This window comes from Vidua chalybeata, chromosome 7 (genome assembly GCF_026979565.1).
Source record: "Vidua chalybeata isolate OUT-0048 chromosome 7, bVidCha1 merged haplotype, whole genome shotgun sequence".
NCBI lineage: Eukaryota > Metazoa > Chordata > Aves > Passeriformes > Viduidae > Vidua > Vidua chalybeata.
The window spans coordinates 23,309,037-23,318,482 of NC_071536.1; the positions used below are offsets into that span (position 1 = coordinate 23,309,037).

A 9,446-nucleotide genomic window follows, 5' to 3' on the forward strand; every position below is an offset into this window, starting at 1 on the left:
CAGATTTAGTCTGAGCAAGAAAAGACTGGCAGCTTTTGGGTCTTCTCCTCATGTGCAGCCCAAGTGTAGGTGGGCTTGCCTGGAAAGATAGTGGTTGAAGCAGTGAGAGTAATCTGGCAGCCCTGCCCCTGTGGTCACCATGCAGGGCAAAGAATATGCCCGGCTCTCTGGTGCAGTGGGTGCACCCTGCAATGGCACCCAGCATGGCACGAACCCCCGCGGCTGCTGTACTGCTGTGTGCGGTGAGAGGATTAAAGGAGGGGAACGCTCCCTGTGAAACTGCTTGTCTGCATCTCGTTTTTTACCCCCTCTCCATGGGCAGCCCACTTGCTGGAGCCCCAGTGAGCCCCTCCAGCCAAGTCTCCCCCCTGGGCTGGGGGTGTCCTCAGTGCTGGGGTGGTTGTGCTGTCCCCATGCTCTGCATATCCCCACCAGAGCAGAGCTGCTGCTCCTGCCTCCCAAGGTCTGGCAGCTTCCCAGTCTGAGCATCTACCTCCCTCTTCATGGATAACAGAGAAGTTCTGCCTGTACCCCTGCCACTGCCTGCCTGCCTGTGCTGATCCCTGTACCGCAGTGCCCAGCTCCAGAGGCTCTGAACAGCGGTGTCTGGCTCCAGCTCTACAGTTGTGTTAGCTCCCAATAGGAGCATTCTGGGGCCAGGGATTAACTTTCCCTGCTTATTGCTAATGCTCTGGCTATGCTGCCCCGGCTGGCCTCTGCTGCCCTTTGCCTCCAGCAATGCTTGGCTGCTTAACCCAGACAGTGTGCCTTGCTCTTCCCATGCCCCAGCAGAACCCCTCCCTGCAGACAGGGACACAGCCACAGCTCTGCAAGAACATACTTTACTTCAAACACAAGGCAACATCAGTGCCAAGAGCAATGGCAGAGTGGGCACTCTCTCTGCCTCCCTCCAGCACAGCACCGGGATCCGGCCCGCAGCTCTGCTCCGGGCAGCAGCAACCTTCCTGGGGCATAGGGCTGCAGGACAGCGGCTCCCATCCCCAGGAGGGGTCCCCAACATCCTCTTCTGCCACCCCCAGGGAAGGTAGCAGCTGGCAGTGGACCCATGTTTAGCAGCAGATCACATATCCACAGCTCAGGGGCACAGACCAAGGCCCAGGCAGGCAGCAGCATCCAGGATACAGAACACTCCAAATCCAACACACCTCCAGCACAGAGCAGCAGCTCTCCCCCAGGGCATCAATCCCCTCTGCAACAGGTCTGCAGGGCAGCAGGGATTATGGCAGCTGCTTTTCCCCTGGCTCAGCCTCAGGATGCATCACCACTGGAAGGGGATGGGCTCAGATCTGTGTGGTGTCCTGTCCTGCTGGTGCTGGCTGCAGCCCTTCCAGTTGGTGGACGATTTCATTTATGCTGGGTCTCTCCTGGGGGTTCACTGTCATCATGGAGAAGAGCAGGCGTTGCAAGGCAGGCGAGTATCTGGAAGAAAGACAGCGAGGGGAGGATCCATGCGGTGCACAGGACAGGGGGCCACCCAGGAATGGGGTCACCCTCCCCAGCCTCTCACCTGGTTGTGGAAGGCAATGTGAGCGGGTTCTGAACCGCCAGAGCCACACTGTCACCCTTTTGGAAGATGGCATCATAGGGGCCCTCTCCAAACATCATGCAGTACAGCACACAGCCTAAGGACTGGAGCGTGGCGGTGTCAGTGCAGCCCTGTAGCAGTGGGATGGGGGAGGCCAGAGGGCTGGATCCTTACCCAGATATCCGTACGCTCATCTATGACACACTGGCTCGGCACTGTGAAGAGCTCAGGGGCACGGTAGGAGATGGTGCAGCGCTGGGCAGCCCAGTCCTGCAAAGAGGAGGATGCAGATGAAGGGACTGGAATAGGGACAGGCTCATGGGGTGACATTCCAGGCCACCCACCTGCACAGCCATGGCCTCCCGAGAGCTGTTGACTTCGATGCGAGCTTTGTTCATGGAGCCCAGGTCCATCAGCACAGGCTGGTCATCCTCATCCAGCAACACATTGGTGGGCTTGAGGTCCCTGTGGGGATGGACATCACTGAATGCCCACTGGGGCCCCTGCCAATCCCCCCAGCCAGTGCTGCCACCCCTCACCTGTGTGCATAGCCCTTGCTGTGGATGGCTTGCAGCCCACGGCAGATCCCATGGAGGATGAGGAGGATCCGCTGCTCTGGCATGAAGGTGCCTTTCTCTCGCAGTGCTTCCACCTCTCTCCAGAGGGTTCCCCCCTGGCAAATACAAGCAGCTGGTCACCACTGCTGCTCCTGGGGTGGTGGGGCAGCCAGGAAAGCCCCCCTCACCTTCACATAGGGCAGGAGAAGCCAGGCTTCGTGCTTGGTGCCCTTCTCCACCATGCAGTGGGCCACCAGGCGCAGGATGTTGGGGTGGTCGAAGAGGCCGTGCATCTCCACCTCGTGCAGGGCGGCCTGGCGGTCTTCCTTGTCGTGGCACAGGATGCGCTTCAGGGCGTAGAAGCGCCCATCCCGCAGCCCCTCCACCAGGTCCACATAGCTGAAGCCCCTGCAAGGAGTCAAGAATAGCATGGGTTGGGGGCTGTGACATCCATGCTGGGGCCCTGTGCCCAGTCTCATCTACGAGCACCCGGGGGAGGGGGACAGAGGGCAGCAGGAATTCCCCAGATATGTGTATCTCCCCATCTTGCAGGCACCTGTGAGGAACCCAAAGCATCCCCTCTCTGTATGAAAAACCCCACTAGCTCAATCATCCCCACTCCCATAGCCCCAAGGACCCACTTCTGAGAATGACCAAACCTCCTGGTCACTCAGCAGGAGAATCATCTGTCATGCACAAGCACCCCCTACACTGAAGCATCATCCCTCACCGAGCCCAAGTACTTCCCCAAGACCCAAGGTGATCTGAGATCAAGCATCTCCTGACCCTGCCCGAGCATCCCGTGCCTGAGTGTCACCCCATGCCCAAGCACGTCCTCATGCACAACCATCCCCCATGCCTAAGCATCTCCCCACGCCTGAGCATCACCCCAACGCCAAATCATCTCCCATGCACAAGCATCCCCGTGCCCGAGCACGCCCCCACACCCAAGCACTCCTCCTATACGAGCACCCCCAGGCCCGCGCACCTCCATGCCCGAGCATCCCCCATACACAAGCACGCCCAAGCGTCCCCCCCACGCCCGAGCACGGCCTCGGCCCGAGGACCCCTCCTTGCCCGAGCATCCCTCCCGGAGCACGGGGACCCCCCGCCCGAGCCCCCCGCGCCCCAGCCCGCCGCGCACCCCTCTGCCAGGCGGTGGAGCAGGAGGTACCGCGCTCCCCCCAGGCTGACGGTGCCGCGGGAGCAGACGCACAGCGTCTGCCCCATCGCCCGTCCGCGTCATCGCCCGCCGCCGCGCGTCACCCGCCGCGTCACCCGGCGGGCGGGGCGCCACCGCCCTCCGCTGCCCGCTGCCGCCGCGGCCGGCATCTGCGCTCCCTCCTCCTTGCGGCGGGCTCCTCCTGTCCTGCAGCACCTCCCGACGACCCTGTCACGAGCTCTGTCACCAGCTCTAGCCCTCGGCCCGGGGACGTTTTCCTTTCCCTCACCCAGCAGCAGCAGCAGCCTTCCGCTCAGAGCTACAGCCGAGCTTCCCATCACCACCTCTGATGGAACAAGCGGGCTGAGTTCAGTGGAAGGCTTCTGCCTGCTGGTGACATTTTTACGAGGCTCCTTGTCCCCTCACTTTGATTGTCACCCCCACCCCACTGGGCGCCAAAGGTGTGCCCGCCGGCCGGAGCTGGCTCGGGCGGCGTTGTGCCGCCTGCATCCCCTGCTGGGGTGGGCTTTGCGGGGGCTGATGCGCGGCTGGCCAGACGTGGAGGGTCGGAGCCGCCCACCCCTTTCCCATGGTCCCGCCCCAGCTGTTCCAGCTGCCTACACTTGGGAGCGGGAGAAGGAAGCGCTGGTCGAGAGCCTTCCCGGGTCACGTGATGGTGGTGGCCGCGTCCAGCCTCGTCCCCCATCCCGGGCCTGCCGAGCACCCGGCGCGGATGGAACTGCCGACCCTCGCCCTGCTGCTGGCAGCGGGGCTCCTGCACACACAGGTTAGCAAACAAGGGTAGAAAGTCTGGGAGAAGCGCGTAGGACTGAGCTGTGAAGGAGCGGGTGGGACGCCTCCCGAATCTGCCTTCCCGATCCATGTCCCTGCTCGTCATGCTATAGGTCACTCCTGCAGCAGCCCATGTCCTGCCACAATGTCCCAGCTTGCATTCCTAGCTCCTTCCCTGCCCTCGCAGCACCCACCCCAGCAGCACCGTCCTCACAAACGCCACCAGCTCAGCCGCCGGGTGTTTGATTAGCGGGGAGGCTCAGCTCCTCCCTCCTGCTCTCCCAGGACAGTTTGGCACCCACTTCGGGGGAGGGCTTCTCCAAGAGCCAGCGCCATAAGTGCCTGTCCCAGGAAGCACAGGAGGGGGCAGCTGGGCTCGGGGAGGTTCTGAAAGCCTCCAGCTCTTCCCTTTACCTGCAGGCTTCCCCTTTGACACGCTCCTTCCAGCTGGATTACGAACACAACTGCTTCCGCAAGGACGGTGCCCCTTTCCGCTACATCTCGGGCAGCATCCACTACGCCCGTGTCCCGCGCCCTGCCTGGAGGGACCGGCTGCTCAAGATGTACATGAGCGGGCTCAGCACTGTGCAGGTGTAAGCCGTGGCGACAGCTCTGATGGTGCACAGCCCACAGCCACCATGCAGTTTCTGGGATCAGTAGGAACAGACAAGGATGTTGTCTGACCACAGGGAGCAAGCACCAACATTTGCACTTGGCTGTGATCCCCTCCACGTCACCCCCACCAGACACAAGCATGAGTGTGGGCTAGTTCCAGTCCAGCCTAGATGCCATACTCAGCTCAGGCTGCAGGCCAACTCCCAGAAGCAGAGGGACCAGCTGGTGGGATGGTTCCCTGTCATGCTGGGGTGTCCTTAGCCCCAGAATGCTGATCTCCCCTCTCACCTCAGCTACGTCCCCTGGAACTACCATGAGACGCTGCCAGGAGTTTATGACTTCACTGGGAACCGGGATGTGGAAGCCTTTCTGGACCTGACAGCTGAGCTGGGACTTCTGGTGATCCTGCGGCCAGGGCCCTACATCTGTGCAGAGTGGGAGATGGTGAGCCCTGGCCCCCAGCCTGGCACAGAGGGGTGATGGGTGGTCTGGGAAGGGCACAGCAAGGTTGACCCTTCCGGCTGTCACGCTGACTCCAGTGCCATGCCCGCTGTGCCCAGGCTGCTGCCCCACAGGCCACAGGCCGCGCTGGTGCCAAGCACTAGCATGGCACTGGCCGATTTCAGCAGTGTGCAGGCCCAGGCTGCTGAGCAGTTTCTCTGCCTCCCTCTCTGCTGTGTGTGTTTCTCCAGGGTGGCTTGCCTGCCTGGCTGCTGTGGAAACCAGACATCATCCTGCGTACTTCCGACCCTGGTGAGGATCAGCACAGGGCTCTGTCTAGCCATGTCCTTACAGCCTGGTGCCAGTCCTGGCATTGTCTCCACACACCTGCCAGCTCTGCCTCTGTGGTCTTTCCCATCATCTTTTCCATCCTTTGAGAGCCCCATAGTTTGTACTCCATCTCCACTTCCCCGTCTCGCTTGACCCTGCCCCATCTGCTGTGTCTTCCTCCTGGCAGGCTGGCTGCAGGTGGGCTGGGGTGGATGCTGCAGCCAGCCCCTGCCCTGCCTCTGTCTCTCCAGCCTACCTGGCAGCTGTGGACTCCTGGCTCCATGTCCTGCTGCCCAAGATCAAGCCACACCTGTACCACCAGGGAGGGAACATCATCAGTGTGCAGGTAAGGTGCTGTGAGGCCCAGCCCCGTGTCCTGCTCTGGGTTGTCTTTGTATGTGCCCCAAAAAGCCACCAGTATCCCCTACACAATGACCTTACCCAGCAAAACTCAGATAAATCCCTCCCAACTTCTGGACCTAGATTTAAATTCAAGGGCTGGGAATCTGAGGTACCTGCCATCACCACAGCTATGGTTTGAGGGACACTTTCAGAACTGGAGCTCATGGTGGGACTGGAAGGTCATGCTCAGGACCCTCCTGGGGGTTGTCAAGACATCTGATGATGTCCAGAGGAAAGGGGGGAGGTTGGTGCTCATCCAAGTGGGCAGTGGGACCTGTCTGCAGCCCTGCCATGTGCATACTGCATACCAGTCCCTGCCCTGCTCGCAGGTGGAAAATGAATATGGGAGCTACTATGCCTGTGACTCTGGATACCTACGGCACCTGCTGGGCTCCTTTCGGGCACTGCTGGGGAGCGAGGTGCTGCTCTTCACCACCGACAGCACGAGAGCGGAGGAGCTGCGCTGTGGCACGCTGCAGGGGCTCTACGCCACCATCGACTTTGGGCCAGGTATCCCTATGAGGGAGGAGGAGGAGGAGGAGAGAGAGGATGCTGGTCCCTTCTCTGTCCTGCTCCAGCCTCCCTCTCTCTACCTCCACAGGATCCAATGTGACAGAGGCATTTGGTGCCCAGCGCCGCGTGGAACCGAAGGGGCCCCTGGTGAGCTTGGCATGGATGCTGTGGGGGGAATGACCCACAACAGCTTTAGGGAGGCAGAGGCGCCAGGCAGTGAGGCAAGGAGGGGCGCTGCGCCCAGGCTGCAGGTGACAGTCTCTTTGTCCTCCAGGTAAACTCTGAGTACTACACAGGTTGGCTGGACTACTGGGGCGAGGCACATGCCAGCACCAGCGCAGCGTGGGTGGCCCGGGGGCTGGAGGACATGCTGCAGCTGGGAGCCAGCATCAACATGCAAGTAGTCAGCTGGCAGAGGGCACAGCCACCAGGGGAGTGGGCATCACGTCTTGCCTTCATCCCACTGGGATCAGGCCAGCAGGGACTGTGGGTGCTGGAGGGAAGGGGCAGAGCCTGGTGAGCCCCTGCTGGGTCTGTGGGGTTGCTGACCAGGCTCTCTGGGGTGTATCATAGGTACATGTTCCATGGAGGGACGAATTTTGCCTACTGGAGCGGTGAGTAGAACCTTGCTCTAGGGAGGGAGGGGCACACTGCAGGGCTGGGGGGCTTTCCTTGGCCATCCCTGAGAACCCTGCTTCAGGCTCTTGTTCTGTCCCATGGGGCAAGTTGACACATAGCCAAGGGCCCTTGAACCCAAGCTTGTCTTCTCCTGGGGACTCCTTTTGTGCCTATGCAGGAGCTCACAGTTCTGGATCATGCCCCCCAACATTGCACTGCAGCCAGCCTGGGGCTGGGTTCCATGCCCTGGGCTGTGCCACAGCCCCTTCCTCCAGCTCACATGACTTCCTTGGCCAGGTGCTGACTACAAGGGCCAGTACAAACCAGTGACCACCAGCTATGACTATGATGCCCCCCTCTCGGAGGCAGGAGACCCCACCGAGAAGCTGCTTGCCATTCGCACAGTCATCAGCAAGGTAACAAACCTGGCAGGAATAAGGGGACAGTACTGGGCACTGCTGCTTGTGTACCAGCAGGGCAAGGGACATCTCCCTGCTTGCCATGGGGCAGCTGACAGTCTGCTGTTCAGTTCCAGCCCCTGCCAGTTGGTCCAATGCCACCTGCCACCCCCAAGTATGCCTATGGCTGGGTGGCCCTGCGTAAGGTGAGTGCCTATCCTGAAGGCTGTACTGTGCCGTCGTGGCACTGCTCAACTGCCCAGCACCCATCCCTCTCTTTGCAGTATGCTGACCTCCTGGATGTCTTGGATGTGCTGTGCCCCTCTGGGCCCATCCAGAGCCAGTTCCCTCTCACCTTTGAGGCCCTAAAACAGGTGAGAGGCTGGGTGTAGTGGTGGACACTTGAGGAGATGCTCCTGTCTGCCTGGCCCTGGCTCTGGGGCAGAGGAGCAGAGCTCATTTCCAGCTCTATTTCCCTTCCTGTGCCACTGCACTGTGTCCTGCAGGTCCATGGCTTTGTGCTGTACCACACACAACTGCCCTGGGATGTCCCAGACCCAGCCATGCTGGGTGCTCCTCCCCACAGCATCTGTGACCGTGGCTACGTGATGCTGCAGAAGGTGAGGCTAAGGGAGGACATCAGTCCCTGGACAGTGTTCCAGAGGGCTGTGGGATCTGCTGGCAGTGGGGCTGTGCCATGCCAGGGTCCTAGGGATAGCCAGGTTGCTAAAAGCCTTACTGAGCTTTTGCGGGATGGCTCTTGGGCCCAAATTTGCCTCCGTTGGGGGCAGAGAGCAGCCCTGGCTCTGGCGGGTTGGCAGCAGGATGCTATGTGCCTGCTGGCAGCGTTGGGAGTGGTGAGATCTGAACATGGGCCAGCAGCACTGACTTTGTGGCTTTAGGAGTACCAGGGAACGCTGGAACGGGACGGGCAGACAACACTGCATGTAACGGGCAGGGCAGGGGACACCCTGGACATACTCATGGAGAACATGGGCAGGATCAGCTTCGGGGCCAACACCAGTGACTTCAAGGTAAGGGGAGAGCGCCCTGAGGCTCCAGAGGGGATGGCTGGGCGACCCATGCGACCACACACCCCCTCTCCACTGCCACCTGAGATAAGAGTCCAGCCTTGGTGGGGCTAATCCCAGTCCTGCTCCCTGGTTCATCTCAAACCTGCCAGGACAGGGCTCAGAAACTCGCACTCCTCTCCCACTTATGCTGCCACAGCTGCCAGGGCCCTTCACTCCTTAGAGGGGATCCCATCCCACCTTCAATGCTGCCAGTGGGACACGCCCTGGGGTTGCTAAGTGTCCTGACTGTGGCAGATACTGCTGCTTCATTTCCCCTCCTGTTCCATCTCAGGGCTTGCTGGGAAACCTCTCACTGAACTCCAGGCCTCTCAGCAACTGGCTGATCTATCCCCTGGCCATAGACACCGCAGTCCAACAGGGCTGGTCCCACGCTGCTCTGCCAAAATCAAGCAGTGAGGGCCAAGTGGGGCCAGCCTTCTACACTGGGACCTTTGAGACACCTGGCATTGCCTGGGACACCTTTGTGAAGTTCCCAGGTTGGAGCAAGGTAAGCCAATGCATAACTGGAAAAGGGGTAAGAGTGGACCAGGACCTAGCTCAGTCCCATCTCCATCATCTTCCAGGGTCTGCTGTGGATAAATGGCTTCAACTTGGGCCGGTACTGGACCTGTCGTGGGCCCCAGCAGACCCTCTTTGTGCCTGGCTCGGTGCTGCACGCTGGCCGCCCCAACAACATTACAGTGCTGGAGCTAGAAGGGGCACCTCCCACTCCTCTCTTGCTTTTCCTTGACCGACCCCTTTACAACAGAACACTTGGCTGCAGCACCACAGCCACAGAGTAAACACTGCTGGGCACTGGCCTTGCCTCTCACTGGGGCTGGGGAGATGGCAGGGGGCTGATGAAGCACAGGGGCTAGGGAAAGTAGCACAGGTCCTGGCACAGACCTCTGGGAACAGGCAGGGCCTGTGCTAATAAGTAAGGGTCCCAGGACTGAGCTTGATTTGCATGTCAATGCCACACTCATCCCAAATAGTTCT

The 9,446-nt window shown here is 60.6% G+C and overlaps 3 protein-coding genes across 4 annotated transcripts in view; 2 read left to right on the forward strand and 1 right to left on the reverse strand.

Moving 5' to 3' along the window:
- LOC128790971 (tubulin alpha-5 chain) overlaps nt 1–279 on the forward strand; it is a 4,444-nt gene extending 4,165 nt beyond the window's left edge. The window contains exon 4 of the mRNA XM_053948210.1: nt 1–279. This exon is cut by the window's left edge and continues 1,317 nt beyond it. The gene's annotated coding sequence lies outside the window, so the exon portion shown is untranslated.
- Nucleotides 280–826: 547 nt separating this feature from the next.
- Nucleotides 827–3,345, reverse strand: STK16 (serine/threonine kinase 16). The gene is made up of 7 exons (XM_053948218.1): nt 3,248–3,345; nt 2,292–2,511; nt 2,086–2,219; nt 1,891–2,011; nt 1,721–1,816; nt 1,529–1,650; nt 827–1,440 (listed from the first exon to the last, which is right to left on the reverse strand). Exons 1-7 carry the CDS (start codon nt 3,331–3,333, stop codon nt 1,302–1,304), a joined length of 918 nt encoding a protein of 305 aa, XP_053804193.1. The 5' UTR covers nt 3,334–3,345; the 3' UTR covers nt 827–1,301.
- A 232-nt stretch (nt 3,346–3,577) lies between these two features.
- On the forward strand, nt 3,578–9,266 carry GLB1L (galactosidase beta 1 like). 2 transcript variants are annotated; one of them, XM_053948204.1, is made up of 16 exons: nt 3,578–4,052; nt 4,478–4,650; nt 4,966–5,116; nt 5,365–5,425; nt 5,695–5,789; nt 6,175–6,355; nt 6,447–6,505; nt 6,633–6,754; nt 6,932–6,972; nt 7,274–7,392; nt 7,506–7,580; nt 7,659–7,748; nt 7,881–7,994; nt 8,277–8,408; nt 8,740–8,955; nt 9,032–9,266. In XM_053948204.1, the coding sequence occupies exons 1-16, from the start codon at nt 3,855–3,857 to the stop codon at nt 9,248–9,250; spliced, it is 2,046 nt and encodes a 681-aa protein (XP_053804179.1). In that variant the 5' UTR covers nt 3,578–3,854; the 3' UTR covers nt 9,251–9,266. The 2 variants fall into 2 exon arrangements, with proteins under 2 accessions (XP_053804179.1, XP_053804180.1); XM_053948205.1 differs by lacking the exon at nt 7,506–7,580.
- The last annotated feature ends 180 nt before the right edge of the window (nt 9,267–9,446 follow it).